The sequence below is a fragment of the Lissotriton helveticus genome, chromosome 3_1, assembly GCF_964261635.1.
Source record: "Lissotriton helveticus chromosome 3_1, aLisHel1.1, whole genome shotgun sequence".
Taxonomy (NCBI): Eukaryota; Metazoa; Chordata; class Amphibia; order Caudata; family Salamandridae; genus Lissotriton; species Lissotriton helveticus.
The window spans coordinates 1938841003-1938858404 of NC_136061.1; the positions used below are offsets into that span (position 1 = coordinate 1938841003).

General features: G+C 45.0%; 1 protein-coding gene across 1 annotated transcript in view; it reads right to left on the reverse strand.

Annotated features, from left to right (window-relative positions):
* Nucleotides 1-17161, reverse strand: part of NOX5 (NADPH oxidase 5) — a 261295-nt gene extending 244134 nt beyond the window's left edge. The window contains exons 1-2 of the mRNA XM_078684069.1: nt 17042-17161; nt 3912-4062 (exon numbers count right to left, since the gene is read on the reverse strand). Of these exons, the coding sequence (XP_078540195.1) occupies nt 3912-4062; nt 17042-17161 (271 nt within the window). The remainder of the gene's footprint in view (nt 1-3911; nt 4063-17041) is intronic.
* Between the last annotated feature and the right edge of the window lie 241 nt (nt 17162-17402).

A 17402-nucleotide genomic window follows, 5' to 3' on the forward strand; every position in this document is an offset into this window, starting at 1 on the left:
GAGGAGACAAACGGACCCTACAGCATGAGTGTAGGGCTGGCCAAGCCCCACTGCCACCAGGCACGGCTGTGCCCATGATGTAGGTGAGCTGCCGGTAGCCAGTCAGAACATACCAAAGCAAAACAACAGCAGAGGTCCTGGATGCCATAGTAGGAAGTAATTGAGAAGCCATAGACCTGGACTTGAGCCTAACCGTGAGGACAATGAGCACATCCATAAGGTAGGCCAGTGGAGTCCAGCCCCCTCACCACAGATGGGACCCCCCATGACAGTGTTAAAACCTGGGTCCTTTCCAATGAGAGGCACGTGGGTGACTCGGGGACCTCTATTTGCTTGTTGTGTGCCACCCTATTGCAGGCAGGGGTGAGACTGAGTCTGCAGTGGGAGTTGCCCTGGGAGGCATTCCCCTTGGTTTATCTGTAGCGACACCAGGGGGCTACATCCCCCGGACAGCGTCAAAATCTAAGCCTTCCCTAAGAAGAGAAGAGCAGGTAGCACAGAGGGCTGTTCTGGGATCCAAGATGACTTTTAGGTGCCATCCCCTAGCGGGTTTCATCTCCTAGCAGAAACTTTGTCCAAGCTGGGGGCCAACCTGGAGAATGTTTGGCATCCAGTGGCCCACTGTGTAATTTGATAAAGTGGTGGAAAGGTGCCCTGATTGCTGGGGCCTGGTGATATTGGGCAGTCTGATGCCCTGATCAGATGGCTTGGTGTTAGGGAAACCTCACTCGGAGGACCGAGGATTGGCCTCATTCTGATGTGGTGAAGTGTTTCGTCCATAGTTCTACAGGATGCATGAAATTGGTAGCCAGCTAGCTGCACACATAAGCATAGCTAAGGAAAGCTTCCAGATCCAGTCTGACTCCTAGGGAATATTCTAAAGTGAGGAATCTGTAGTTCGACGTAACAATCAGAAAGATCACATCATCTCAACAGCAGGTAGAAGGATTGATATTGCTTTCTAATACCCCAAACTGAAGCCATTTGCTTTTATTCTGGGTTTTCGTGGAAGACTTAGCGCCAGTCGGCAGGACCTCGAGGTTCTTTGAGGATATTCCAACTCCTCAGGAACCACACACTGAATCTAAGGGCACCTGTAGAACTTTCTTTCCATGGACATGAGGTTCACTCTGTAGAGGCAGAGCTGGCCTCTTTGCAGAAAGGGATATATGTCTGACTGAGTATCAAACCAACACAGCCAGGCCAGAGCAACAAGAATTGCACAGTTCACTGGGCCCTCATTGATCTTCAGGACATCCGGGGAATTGGGGGTGGGGGTGACATGCAGAAAGGCTGCCGTACACACCAACATCAGACTGTGTTCTAGGGAACTGGGAACCTCTCACCTATCGAAGAAGTGGAATGTTCATACTAGGAGATTATGTGGATTGCAATGCCATCAATGAGATGGCCATCCCATGCCTCAAAGAGAGGCTCATGGGTGCCTGGTGAAGTAACATCCCTAATTATCAAATGAGGAGTGGATCACTTGTCCTGCGTAATCGGGGTTTTAGCAAATTTCGTGCTCTGTACTGATAAAAAACGTTCATTCTAGTACGGAGGTCTGTGGTAGCGGTATATCTTGATTCTCCGCTTTACCCCTTAGGGACGTGATAGCATCATCATAGGGTCAGTGGTTATGCTTCTTCTACCTGGAGGTATCCCCTGGTTAGAACAGTAGTGATCAGAGATTTTTATATAAAAAACGTATATGTCCAGAGAAGTTTTAATAGTTCTGGATTCTAAGTTGGTTTTAAAATCAGTTCCGTGCGTAGGGCGATTTTTTATGAATAGCCCGTACTTTAAAATGTCCATAAAAAGGTCGACATGTTTCAGCCCTTGTGTTTGCCCGAGTGGGTCAAATGGGCTTTCTTCAGGACCTAGAATGTGAAATTTAGGTGAAAAAAGGGGGGGACAAAATGATGTGAAAAGAGATCAGTCTATCTCTGGGACTTTGGACCTATTGGGGTCTTCGATTATTATAGGATCATGGTGTCTTAACCTGATTCCTCCATTGTACCTCAATGTCCAGTCATTCGGACATCAGCTGGACTGCCAGAGTGTATCCAGCGTGCTGGTCAGGCGCGACTTGTGCTGACTCTGCCACTGGTGTCCCGTTTTTTCTGCAGATCTTTTGTAGATTTGAGTTCTATTTGGCATTCCACTTTGGTTTCACAGATCCGAAATGATAGGTCTAAGGATAAAGATGTTGTGCTTAGACTGTTCACGGTTTGATTTTCCATTTGGCAAAAAGTAAACACTTTACCTCAACTTCTGGTATCTGTTTTAGTGTCAAAGGCATTGCATTATTCAAAATGTAACCATCCATATGTAAACCTGAGAAATGTTCATATGTATCTAGTTAATGTTACACTTAGTTTGGAAACGGCATTGATACCCCAACTATTCTCATCCCGACAACAAGAAAGGGCAATGAAAAAACATGAACATTTTTTTTTACAGTGTCTCCCAAAAATTTGAGATAATCAATCGGAAAGTCATACAATTGGTGTGTTTACAGCAGGAACCATTGGCGACTACAATTGCACAACATCATGATCCCTCCCATTCTAGGTTATGTTGCTGCCTGTGCGTATATATGCCTCTTTGGTTGAGATATGTTGAAAAAGCACTATAATAAATAGGATTTGATAGGAATGCTTGACATGATCTATGGGTCCCTAAGCCAGTGGATAAGGTGTGGTCATTATTCAACTCAGAGGTGACTAGGAAATGTTATGTTATGTTACACTAGTTTGTATAGCGCATAGCTACCCCAGCACCGGGGCGTCCCAGCGCTTGCAGACGTGCCAGATGGCAAAACAACAGAGCCAGTGAGAATGTCTTAGATGGAGGAGAATAACCAAGTTTTGATTTGTTTTCGAAAGAGCATGTGGTTGGTGGTGGCCCGTGCTCTTAAGGGGATCGAGTTCCAGAGTTTCGGGGCCAGATACATAAATGAGCGTCCTCCGGCTCTGCTCCTCCGGATCTTGATGGTACGGGCAAGGAAAAGATCTGCCGAGCGGAGGGCGCGGAGGAGCATAAAAGGTGCAGAGTCCTTGCAAGGTTTGGGGGCCAACGCGATACAAAATTTTGTGTGTGTGGAAAGTGACTAAGATATAGTGGAAATTAGGTTAGAATCCACTTCAGTTGGCGAAGAAGAAAATAACTGGTTTCAGTAACTCCACTTATCTGGGACTTTATGTTTAAATCATGGTTGACCATGACAGATTGACTTTCACTGAGTTGAAGATGGCCTTCCTTACTTGACTTTAACATGGATGGAATGTTGGCGACGAAGATCTGTGGTGATAGGGTGGAGGAGATGGTAGGATACAGAAGCATAACTTAAATTTCAGAACCATTTCATTTCAACTATTCCTCCACTGCACTGAGACATTAGGAAACTTCAAACAGAGCTCCAGCGGCCGGTTACACAAATGGAAAACCTAGATTTTATTAAGGGACACACTTATGTCTTGAAATGTGATCCTAAGAGTGCACCCTGGGGGACGGGGCTTTTGAAAGATAGTCATAAATTCTGCTAACTTCTTCAAGATCAGAGAAGAATTAATTGAATCATTTATCAGGAATTGCCCCTATAAGCGTAGCAATACAATGCGTAAGTATGGAGCGTACAAGAGCCATTATCACTGTATCATTTCATGTGACAAACAGAGCTGTTCTGTTTACTTATAGCAAGGGTGAGACCTGGCTGGTTAGGCTGCCTGAGGATATGATGAGAACATACAACTTTTTAGAAAGCTTGAAATAGGACGGGAATACTGCAACAGAGGAATAGACGGAAAGGATAGGTGCATTTAGTAAATATTTCTTTAGAAGAACACAGACAGCGGAACTTTTGAGAACATTATTAAATAGACACAAAAATTAGGACTTCAGTCCCTTACCATCCACATCATAGACTTGGAAGAGGAAGTGAAGTTTGTCAGTTTCATTTCCATGTATAAGCAGGTTCAAAGCTTTTAGCAGCTCATCCAGGCTGATGGCGCCACTGCCATCGGAGTCAAAGAGGGCAAAAAAACGCTCGGCAAAGAATGACTAGAACACAAGTAGGAGACAAAGCAAATGAGTAAAAGTTGAGATGTAAAACCACAAGGAATTAACACAGCGCGAGTGGCGAAGTTAGAAGAATGCAACAAGCACCAAGAAGACCAGAGCATCAAAGATACACGAAGAAGATAGAACAAATATGTGAGTCACACGCATGGGAAGAGATAGAACTAACTGTGATGAGTTTCGAATGAGCACCGGGAGAAGGCAGTAAGCATGTTGAAATCAGAAGGGTCTGTGTAAATGCTTTCAGCAAGATAAATGTGACTTTATAGCTGTTAGGGGCCTTGTAGAGAAAACAGAGGCCAGTATCCACGTGTGATGCTGCAGTAAGTGATATCACGAATAGTCAACTAGTGCTCTAGTCCTAGATGGTGTAAACCTGCTTTGCATGCTTTTGTTTAATAAAGCTGACTCAGTCTGTTATTTAGCACTTCATGGTTCTCCTAGGTTAATCAGTGAATAAGGAAGAAAGTGTGCAATTACAGCTAAAGCTGTCGACTTTGGAGCTGTGGAACCAGGGTTGAATCTCTGCGTTGGATTTCGGCATTGGCTTAACCTGTGCTTCTGGGCAAATTACTTAATCTCTTTGGGCCTCATTTAGGGAAAGTGTTGCATACTGTGGTAAAACAGCAATGGAACACTTTTCAGTGTGCCCTCCTGGTGACAACATGGATTTACTGTACGGCACTCCATGTCACAAGGATTGACAGATACGTATGTATCTGTAGGCGCAAAAATGACACTTTGCTGGAGTGTGTCTGAAAACAGATGCAACTCCAGCAATGTGTACTTTCACATGGGGCAAGCCCCCCATGTGAATGGGCCTGTGTCCCTCTTACGCCTGCTGCCAAATATGTCGCAGTGTGGCGCATGTTTGTGGCTTCTGTGCATCACAAACAGTAACGCATCGGTAATGCAAGGGGCTCATAATTAAGCCCCTTTCTGACTAAAAGTGAATGTGACCTTCTGTAATGTAACTGGTGCTCATGTCAAGTGCTTCAATACCTTCAAGTCGAGTATGCGGTATATAAAAATATAAAATCAGTGAGTAGCATTACAGGGCCCTCAACCCAGGAATGCTGTTCTGTGTGCCGTGACCAGCAGGGAGGCTGATCATTTTGTTTTGTCCTATCTCATTTGTACTAAGGTGTTTGTGTGAGACTTCTTACTGTCCTCCATTCCAGTTTAATGAGCTTTGCCGCTTATAGGATGGCCTTCCTGCTTTCCCTCTCGGACACAAAGCAGAGAGAGGCGTAGTAATACTGGTCTGGGATAGAGGTCAGCTATGCCCTTCAACAACCTAGTGGGGCTGAATGAATGGTTGTGAGGTAGTGCCTCTGTGTATGTGGTAAATTATTTCTCAATGCTAGTTGTGGTGTCAAATTCCTACTCCCGGCTTTCATTCATTTTTCTTGTTGTTTAAGAAAATATGGGAAGGGGCTTGTATTCTTTCCAGTATCTTTGACCCGCCTCTGTATGTTTGATCCTATCTCTGAACCTTACTATGGTCAAGACAGAGCCGTGGTCTTTCCAGGGCTAGCCTCTGTGAATTGAGAATGGTGATAAAGATATTGAAGATTGTCTCGTCAGGTGAAAAGAATCGGAACAATTAACATCAGAAGATAATTCTGGTATCAACTTGTCATCACTGAACTATCTGCTACCAGAAATGACTGAGAATATTATTTTTCTCCAATTTCTAATGTTCTGAGATGTTAACATCAAGTATACGAGCCTTAAATTACCAAAAAATGGCACAAATGACTAGATCTACACAAATCGATACTAATCCTTGAAATAATAAAACATTTGTAATATCATTAAGTTTATGTGATAACCCTATAAATATTTCCACATAGAACCCAGGGGATAGGACCATACTAAGCTCCTCCACGCAACCCTCTAACTCAGTGGTTCCCAAACTTTTGACTCCTGAGGACCCCCAGTAAGTCACTACTGGAAGCCGGGGACCCCCAAGCAATTTGTACTATTTAAAATTTCAAACATTAAAACAGAAGTCCATGAAAAATACACAAACAAGTGCTTACCAAACAAATACTCTAATAGCTAAAGATTTGATTATTTTATTTTGAATACATTTGGAAAAATCTAAAAATTGTAACGGGAAGGTTGACTCTGCGACTAACTTTTTCAATGTTTGCTTTTATTTTGCGGTATGAGGCTCCTGCTTCTGCCAGGGCCGTACTGGAAACCCAAGGCAGCCCTGACAAATGTTGTCCGAACAGTCTCTCCACTGTGCGCACCAAGTGTAGCGAGTGAGCCTTGTAGCATGGCGCTACAAGGAACCACAGACACAGCTGGTTACTATTCAGGGAGCTTTATTCTATACACCCTTCATCAACCCTGTCCCTACTCTAACTGACCCTCATCCTGTCCTGACCCCTCCTCTTCCCCTCAGCCCACCTAGCTCCGCCCCCCCAGCTACTAGACTGTTAACTCCATTACATCTCCCCCTTTCTTAATAAACAAATGAACGTGTTGTCAGTCCATCTCTCCAATGAGTCTTTTTGGTGGCTGGATATCACGACGTGGTCGCAGAGACATGGCTGCTGTGGACGCTGTCGGCGGACATCCAATCTGATGGTCACTGCTGTCTGGATCACAAGAATCAGGTCTCTCAGGTGCAGGTGGACCAATGGAGCTCGTCAGTGGCTCATCCGTGTCTCTAGAACACCTCTTCAAATGAGAGACATTCCTGGTGATTCGGCGCCGGTCAGATTCGGCAGTCAGCATGGTGCCCTTTTGTCGGGTGACCAGTAGTGGCTCATCACGAAATCGACAATCAGTCTTTTTCTGCTGTTCTTGCTTGACGAGGACGTAGTCCCCTTCATGGACGGATGGAGACCTTGCCCTCCTTTTGGCATCGGCGTATGACTTCATTCTGTCCTTATTGAGTTTGTCAGTTGCAGCCATTTCATGATGGTCGTGACTTGGTGACTCAGCTTGCAAAGCTCCTTCCATGTTGGGATGCGATTTCTCATTGGTCGCCCTAGCATGAGGGTTGCAGGGCATTGTCCTGTAGTAGAGTGTGGGGTCGATCGGAACGCTCTGAGGACCTCATTCAAAGCAACCTGCAATTCCTTCTTCTCCGCTGTGGCATGCTGAAATGTCTTTTTAATTGTCGCCATAAACCTTTCGACGGTGCCATTTGCTTGTGGCCAGAGTGGGGTGACCTTCCTGTGCCTGAAGTCCATGTGCTTCGCAAAAGCACTGAATTCATGCCCATTGAACGGGGGACCATTGTCTGTCTTAACCACTTTAGGGACACCCCACGTTGCAAATACTTCATCCAGTACTTTGAGAGTGCAGGAAGCACTTGTAGACGACACTATTTGCGCAATGGGAAATCTAGAATATTCGTCGATTATGGCAACTACATATTTTCCAGACGGCAATGGTCCGTAGAAGTCCATGGCAATTTCTTGCCAAACTCCGCTAGGCAGGTCGGTCATCTGTAGTGGTGCTGGTGGATTGCTCTTGTTAGTCAGTTGGCAAAGATGACAATCCTTTAGAGTCGACTCCACCATCTGGTCAAGGAAAGGAAACCAAACGCGTTCCCTTAAGGCTCGTTTCGTGGACACTACTCCTCTATGGCCCTCATGGGCTAAGTTGACGACTCCCTGCCGGAGTTGGTTAGGGATCACGAGCCGTTGACCTCTCAGGATGACTCCGTCATCGGTAACTGACAGTTCGTCACATACATGCCGAAATGCCTGCATCTCTTTCTGGACTGTGGGGTCGGTGTCTTCATCCTGGGGATTGTGTTTCCACCGATTGGATTGGATCCGGCGGCGTACCATTTGTAGAACAGTATCTTGCGCAGTGACTTCCCGTATGTCGTTCATGGGAATGGCAGGTGGCAATGCCTGGTCAGCCACGAAGTGGATATATTCCTCAGCAATCGATGGTTTGGACCCAGATGACGGTTGAGGGTGGCGGGACATGTAGTCAGCCGGGTTCTCCGCCTTCCCCGGTTTGTGAATTATGGTGAAAGTGTATTCCTGGAGCCTGAGACCACACCTCTCAATCCTCGGGGGCATTTTGGATCTTGGGTTGCCATAGATGGTGACCAGCGCCTGATGATCCGTGATCAGGGTAAAGTGCTTGCCATAGACAAAGACATGAAAGTGTTCACACGCCCAGACCACAGCAAGACTTTCCTTTTCAGGTTGAGAGTACTTCTTCTCAGGATCAGACAGGCTGCGGCTGGCATAAGCAACAATTCGTCTCTGGTCAGAGTCATTATCGTATTGTGCCAAGATCGCTCCCAGGCCAACAGGGCTTGCGTCCACTGTGATCTCAGTTTTCCTGTGAGGGTTGAAATACGAAAGGCTATCAGCTGATTCAACGGCGCGCTTGATGTCTTTGAACGCTCGTTCGCACTGAGGGGTCCAGTCGAACGGCTGGCCGAGTTTGGTGAGGATCCGAAGGGGGTGGCTGACGGTCGCATAGTCACGAATGTAGCGAGCACAATAACTGGCCATCCCCAAGAAGGATCTCAGGTCGTTGACGTCTTGTGGACTCTTGGTATTGTTCAGAGTTGCAATCTTGTCCGGATCCGGCTTCATACCCTCAACAGAGAAAATGTGACCAAAGAATTTTAGGGTGGCCTGATGAAACTCACATTTCTCTTTGTTCAATGTCAGGTTGGCATCTAACAGTGCGTGACAGACGCGATCAAGAGCAATGTCGTGTTCACGAACATCTGACCCATAGACTAAGATGTCGTCGCTATAGTTCAGAGTGTTGGGGATGTGCTGGATTATCTGCCGGATCGCTTCCTGGAAGATCTCAGCGGCCGACGAGACACCAAAGCTCAACCGTTTGTACCTGAATAGACCTAGGTGCGTTGCAAACGTGGTGATGTAACGAGATTTGGTGTCCAGTTCCAGCTGGTGATAACCCTTATTTAAGTCCAATTTTGAAAATACTTTGGCACCATTCAGTGCAGCGATCATGTCACTCAGGTGAGGACCAGGGTGCCGCTCCCTTTCAATCGCAGTGTTGGGTAGGCGCATGTCAACGCACAGTCTCACTTTGTTGGGAGTCCCTTTCTTCGGCACAATGACCACTGGCGACACCCACGGGGTCGGGCCATCTGTGCGCTCAATGATGTCCGCTGCAAGGAGCTCTTGAAGCTCATCCTCAACAGCACTTTGAAGATGGAACGGAACCCGTCGTGGGTGCTGCGCATCGGGTCTGACCTGTTCATTAATGTGCAGATGGATTCGACACCCTTTTAGCTTGCCTAGGCCCTGAAACAATTTGGGAAATTTGCTGACACAGTCTTGGTTGTCAGAGACTTTGAATAACACATTCACCAGGCGGAGACGTTCTGCGGTGGGGAGGCTGAGCAGGCAGTCAGCTTCCGGTCCCTTGATGACATGAATGACCGCAGGTATGGTGACGTTGTCATAAGTGAGGGTCGTGTGGAATTTGCCCAGACACTGGAGTGGTTTTTTGGACATCCACGTGAAAACACGGACAGGTGCAAAAGTCAATGGGGGCTTCGGGACCATTTTATCGTGTTCTGTGACTGGGATGTAGTTCAGCGAGGCCCCGCTGTCCATTACGAATTTGGTGACATGGTTTCCCACATTAATGTCTAGGCGTGGGTACCTTTTGAGTTGATCAGGGTCCTCAATCATGTTTAGATATGCTACTGTGTAGGCAGAGTCCCTTGATGAAGACGATCTCGAGTCACACGACGGCGATCTGCGTTCCCACCGCGACCTGCGTGATTCTCGGCTGGAATGCGATGAGGTCGGAGACCGCATGGGCTCTTCTTGAACAGCACGTACGTGATGCTTCTTGGTGTCAGAGCGAGATGGTCTTGATGTCTCACTACGCCTTTCTTTGTGATAATCTCCGCACATTGCTTCGAAGTGATTCAAGCGCCCACATTTCCTGCAGCGTTGGCCCATTGCTGGACAAGCATCTATGTGAGGATAGTCATATCCACAACGAGAACATTGTCTGTTTCTTTCTGGCCTTCTGTCTCGTCTCCCTGGATCTCTCCTCTTATGTTCCGAGCATCGTTGGTGAGAGGACGGCCTTGGCGTCCACTGTTTTTCGTGCGAGTATTGGCGTCTGCTGCTGTGCCGTTCCTGAACACGGTGTGCTTGTTCGTGACTTACACTGTGACCTGTTTCAATGGTGGCAGCGGGTTCTTCCGCTTGGTCGTAGACACGAGTCATTTCCTATATTTCTTCCAGTCCATGGGGCTTCTTCAGCAGTCGTCTTCTAAGCGTTTCAGAGTGACAACCAGTTATGATTTGCGATTTGATGGCAGCGTCAGGCGAGAAAGTTTCAAATTCGCAGTGTCTCGACAGCCGTCATAACCGGGTAATGAATGCACTCATTGGTTCTTCTTTCTCTTGACGCGCCTGGTGAAACGCATGGCGCTCATAGTCCACGTTCCTTTTGTGGAGGAATTTCTTGTTTAACGCCTCACGTACTTTGTCGTATGTTCCCGCATCTGCAGGCGGAAGGTCCTTGACAATTTTGCTTATTTCTCGGACTGCTAGGTTGCGGAGGGCGATTAACTTCTCCTTGTCTTCTGTCACTTTGGACCCCTCAATATAATCTTCGAAGTCTTCTAACCATTCTTGCCACTTGGGGCCCATACTCCCTCCCGTGGTCACAGTCAAAGGTTCCGGAGCTCGCAGGTGAGATCCTCCCACGACAAGGGGCTTCCTTTGTGGTGAGGCATTGGGGGTTACCATTGTGTTACTGTCCTTTGTTTATCCACACCAATGCGTGTTTATTTGTTCTTGACAATGCTTGTTTATTTCTACTCGCCACTGCTTGTTTATTTGCTTTTGTCAATGTTTGTTTATTTCTACTCGCCAATGCTTGTTTATTTGCTTTTGTTAATGCTTGTTTAATTCTGCTCGCCAATGCCTGTTTATTTCCTCTTTCCAATGCTTGTTTATTTCCTCATGCCTGACTTCAAAATGGCCGCTCTATGAAGATCAAGGGGTCTGTCCTGAAGAGCGCCTGACTTTAAGATGGCTGCCGTCACTGCAGTCACACGAGGCTTTCTCTCCTGCTTCACCCAACTCTGGCTCACTCTGGACTCACCGGCCGGCAACCTCGGGGGCAGCACACATCAGGGCTCACTTTTCTTCGGCCACCGCAGCTACCAGGTGAGGTTGGGGTGGGCTCCCGCCTTACTTTCCACGTTCCCGCTCTTCTTCTCCGCTGGCGTGCCAAACCGCACGCATCGGGCGTGAGGTTTTCCGACCTCCGACGGCACCCGGGCTCCGTTTTCAGCGCGCTCAGCAGCGCTTGTCACCGGGCTCTCGGGGATAGCGTCCTCGACGTCAGGGGACCCTGGTCTCGATCTGGGGTGCTGGACAGGGTCGGAGTGGGCTCCCGACTCCTGTTCTTTTAGGGTGCCAAGTTGCACGCATCCGGCGTGACTCGCTCTTTCAGCGCGAAACAGCTTCCTTTTCCTGAGCGTTTCAGCGCTCGATTCAGTGGCTTTCTCTGGGCTCCCACAGTCGCTGGGGGGGAGCAGGGTCACCGGCTGCTGACCTCTTTCTTCAGGTGGCAGCACTACCAGGCAGCAGATTCTTTACTTGATGCTGCAGGGGACAGGGCACTCCTATTGGGTTCTGCAGGCTATAATCATGCCTATCCCACCCTCGTCGCCAGTTGTAGCATCGCGCTACAAAGAACCACAGACACAGCTGGTTACTATTCAGGGAGCTTTATTCTATACACCCTTCATCAACCCTGTCCCTACTCTAACTGACCCTCATCCTGTCCTGACCCCTCCTCTTCCCCTCAGCCCACCTAGCTCCGCCCCCCCAGCTACTAGACTGTTAACTCCATTACAAGCCTGACCACTACAAAAGGAGCTTTGGGGAGCTGCCCCCCCAATAAAATTTGGAACAAATGGTGCATTTCTCATACATTTGTCATTATATATTGAATTGTATTAGCTTTTAAAGCACAGTAAATGATGAACTTTCTGTGTACCAGGAACAACAATCTTTTGTTGGGGCTCCTCAATGATTCCCTCACTATCACCCTCCAACAGTGCCTCTTATCTCTCCATAGCTCCTCTGTCACATGTATTGCATTTGTTTCATAGCATCTCTCATACCAATGTAGGGCAGAGTCAATGAATCATACATGTGCAAATCAGTGTATAGAAATTGTTACATAAGGCAAAGGTGACTTCAAGGTGTGGGATTTATGTCATCTAAACCTGTAAGCATTTTTTTAATAGTGCTTGGTCTGGAGAAGCACACACTCAGGATTCAGAACAAAACAGTGGTTAGCACTGACGTTAATAATACACATTTCTTTCTACCCAAATAAACCTTTATTAGCAGCATCTGGGTAATGAAAGACTGAGAGAAAACATAACTTACTCCCTACCTTGTACCATGCAGTTTGAATGCAGCTCTTTGATAGCAGTTCAAACCTCACTGTGCTAGTTTACGATTGTAACTTATGAACTGCACAGTAACATCAGAAGCTCTGTGACAAAAGCCGTAACCCACTGAGCTACGCACATAAAATATTGGTTTTTTAAATGCACGGTACATGTTCTTTGCAGAAGGCATATTAAACCTCTGCGCTTCCTTAGAGGAGTCGAAGCTGCCAATAGACAAAACTCCCATCTCTCTCTCCAGCTTGTACATTAATCATCAGAGTTATCTTAACGCTTTTATTGTTGCTTTGAAAACTGCTGATTATACAAGGAACTTTGCAGTGCTTTTAAAACGGCTGCCTGGGGACCCCTGGGAATGTGTCACGGACCCCTAGGGGTCCAGGGACCCCAGTTTGGGAACCACTGCTCTAACTCATCAGAGACTAAACTTGACTGGAGAAAACTTTTGGCAAAAAAAAGAATCTTTGTCTCAGAACCAGGCTACTCTTAAACCCCCAACGTGGCATAAAAAGAAATTATTAAGAAAAAGAGTACATGTAAATATAAAAACAGATTGCCCTCTTCCAGCCAAGAACAGATCTCATCCATAAATTCTGTCGTCACAACTATAGAATTGAATCTCGCAGCAAAACCTTATTTCCTAGAACTAGCTCTTTAAATCAGCCATGTGAGCTTTTAGGGCAGATGGGCTTCGATTCCTTCACCTCTCAGCTAAACACAGGTTTAGATTTATCTGAGGTCAGAATTTCACTTCTGGCTCACACAACCGACCTAATATTTGAAAACATTATTCCTGATGTAGAGTCGACTTTATATTTTCCAAAATTAAATGTCATTCAGTCCACCGATATTGCTTATGCTGAATTTCAGTCACATGACCATTCTACTGTGACAATACATTTTGCTAGAACCAGCTTTCAATCGGCTGCAGTCTGTGCCATGATCCCGGACATACAGTGATGACTTTCAATATTATGGCATTGACATACAACTTATTCCATCGTGATTTCATAGGTTCCAATCTGTAAGTACAGCACAGATCTTTCTAAGTCTATTTCTTCAAAAGCAACCTTTTGGCAGTAGTCGCCACTCAAGGGACAAGGTAAATATATTCCATTTAAAAACTACAGTCTGATTGCAGATAAGTAAAAGCAGCCTAACAACAAGTTCGAATCACACACCTGACGCAGAATCAAACTTATTTCATAGAGCATTGAAGGCCTTCACAAACATAAAACAGGGGGCCAATGCGCAAACGGGTTTGTGAACCTGTTTGCGTGTGCAAAATCACTGTTGGCCATGTACAATTCCTAAATAGCGAGTCGCAAATTAATTGTGACTAGATATTGTGAGTCGCAATTAGGAAGGGGTGTTCCCTTCCTAATTGCATCTTCAATGCTATGTGTGAATGTTTTGTGACTGCAATTGCGGTTGCAAAACAGTCGCAAATTACCACCCTCTTCAAGAGGGTGGTAATGCAGTCGCAATTTGGAAGGGGTCCTCAGGGGACCCTTTCCACTTTGTGACTGTGTCTAAAAATATTTTTTAAGGGTAGGCAGTGGTCCCGGGGACCACTGCCTGCCCTTAAAAAATTAAACGAAAAAGTTTAATTTATTTTTTAAATGGATCCCGTTTTCCTTTACGGAAAATGGGCTGCATTTTTTTGAAAAAGCTGCTTTATTAAAAAGCAGTCCCAGACATTGTGGTCTGCTGAGCCCAGCAGGCCACCATCCCTTGGAGGACTGGCATTCCCAATGAGCTCGCAAATTGCGAGAGGCTCATTAATATTAATGAGCCTCACAATTTGCAACCCCTTGAGAATCGCAAAACAGTGTAATAACACTGTTGTACATTTCATTTAGCGCCTTACAATTTGCGATTTTACTGATTATAGCTCATTACAAGCCCACCACTATGTCTTGGTTGGCTCACACAAAAGCGGATCTTGCGATTTTACTAGGCAAATGTATTAACTGGAATTGTATCCATATTGCTAGTAATTTGAATACTTAGTTCATCTAATGCTCAGCTGTTGTTTAATGTATACTTTCTCCCAGGTAATTGTTATGATTCCATTTTTAGTTATACCATGGCTGCAATTTTAAATATAATAAATATTCACCCCAAATTGCCTGTTCTATTGGTGGGCGATTTTAATGCCACAATTCCATTGAGGTTAGCTTGACTCTAAACATTTCTTCTACAGTGAAGTTAGAACGGAGAATACTTTCATCATAACTATTGTATATTAAAATGTGACAATTATATATGTACAAATCTGACTCATTAATTAACTGTCTTTGCAGAGGTAAGTAAATATGTCCGCCCTTGAAATCGCCCTTGAAATCAAAGGATTATTGGAAAATTCTCCAACATGATTCAAGCCCCATATGTTACACAACTTATTTCAACCCACAAAATGCTATTACATGTTCCTTTCAGTCTCGGGAATGGGCAAGCTAGATTATTATACGTCAGTCTTTGCAGCGTATACATAATACTCTACCAAGGGCAATATGCCGCAGTTTTGGTTTCATGTAATCACCATGACTGTTGCAGTTACTTTAAATATGGCACTATCTGTGGGAGAAAAGGTTTTGTGCAAACACTTCCACGATTTACATAAGTTATATTTTACAGATTCCATTCTTCTTTTGTGGACCAAATCTGCAGTAACAGAATTATGGTTTACTGAGGAAAACATTATTAATAACCCTTTGAACGCTCATGACGAGCTCAGCTCGTCATGAGACACAGTGCTCGTGTGCTCATGACGAGCTGAACTCGTCATGAACCGTGGAACGCTCACGCATGCAAGGGGTTAAGCATCTCAAGTCCAATAAACTATCCATGCCAGAATGTCCTGATGACGTACTATTACAATATTTTAAGTCCTGAATAGACAAGGCTATTATTTCCCTCATATAAGTCTTGTGATGAATTCTAACCATTCCATTTTCTTGGAGAGGTTCTCTAATTCTCCCTATTTACAACAAGGACAATAGAGACACTCGTCAGAATTATCATCCAATAGTCTTGCTTGAGTATGTAGGGAAAGTACATGCAGAAATTCTGTTAGATACCCTCTTTAACTGCGTGGAAAAAACAATGTTATTCCTTTTGAACAATTACTATTTTTAAAACTGGGGATCAATAGCATTATATCACCTAATATGGTGAGAGAAAAATGCAATCTTTATAAGAAAATTAACCTGTATGTGGCTATAATTGATCTTTCCTATGCATTTGATAGAGTAGATTGACCAACGTTAAGGTTTTAACTTCTAAAAGGACACATTTAGGCAGTTATTTTAGCCATGTTGATTGAGCTTCACGGTAACATGTGTACTGCAAGTTGCAGATGTGGGTTACGATGTGGCCCTTGCATTAGCAATCGCACAGCCATCGATCTTGGGACAGTCTTGTGACCCTGCACTCCCACAGGACTTCCAGCATAGAGAAATCACCACCTCTCAGGCAAATCTTATTCTGGGAACTTCCATAGCATCACAAAACTGTGTAAATGGCAGATAGTGTGCATACCTTACCATTACAAACAACAAAAGGAGTATGCAGAGGAGAAAGAGTTAACACGAGTTAGGGTGCGAGGTGTGAGGCACAGCAAATGAATGACAATCAATAGGTCCCAGACACAAAATGGCTGAAAAAAGGCAAAAGGCCACGAAAAGCCACAAAAGGCTAAAAAAAAAACTAAATATGTTGATTTTGTAGGTATATAAATACACTGAGCATGTGTAAACCCAAATACGTACGGCTTACTTCTTGGGATGTGTTAATGTTTGGCATTACATATATAATGTGAATTCCAAGTATGGTTCTTCTTGTGTGGGACCTTCATTTTAACAATAAATGGTATGAGAACGACAGTCACACCTAGCTGCTGTGCATCGAGCATGGGGTATGATGGGTGTTATGTAGAATATACATATCAATTTGTGACATCCTCAGCCACCTGGATAACAAGTCAGTCTTTGGTATCTGCAGTTACCTGGCACATGTGAGCCAGTTTCCGTTATGGGCTTTACCTGTGCACCAGCAAATAGGTTAAGAAGTTTAGATAGCTATTGAATCAAAGGGATAGCTCATACAATTTGTTAAACAAAGGGCTGGCACAGACAGTTGGCGAGTCTGATAGTAGCAACCTGGAAAAATTAATTCAGATATCTAGGCCAAGGGTGAGACACACTGAATACTCACACTGTATATATTCCAGAAGCAGGGTGGTATAAGTCACCTTTGGGCAGCAGGCTGAAATCTATCCAGGCATGATGCCCATAAGGTGTGATTAAGTGCAACACATAGCCCAGCTAATACTTCTCACTAATCAACAGGCTGAGCTATGCTGCCTTAATATGCAGCATGCGCTGTATTGTGTACTGGCAAGCCATGAAGTGAGGGATACAGCATAATGGAAACAGATTAGCTAACTACATTACACAAGTTTCCCCAGTTTCCATCATGCAGAAATCGTTCTAAAGGAAGTCACTAGCACTCTCCATAAAAACAATATCTTGCCTCTTTCACTTTAAGTGCAGATTTGAATTCTCCCAGACTGATTTCTTTGCCTTCGCCAGCGATGCTCTCAAACTGCTTGGTGACCCATTCCAGCCATTTGGTGTCATCGTCCAGGCTCATGGTGCTGGAAAGAGAAGAAAGATGGCCTTAAGTTGAGGGTGTTGATCTGGATTTAGGTTGTTAAAGATCATATTACATTTAGGGTTAATATTATTGTAGGAAATGCTTCTGATTGTGATGGGTGTTTCCTAATTGTCAATACAATTAAAATGCATTTTTCATCTTTGTAGGATTCTCGCAACCACAGCACTTGTTTTTGCTTTCTCATTCCCTTATAGATGGAAATGATACTTGTGTGTAC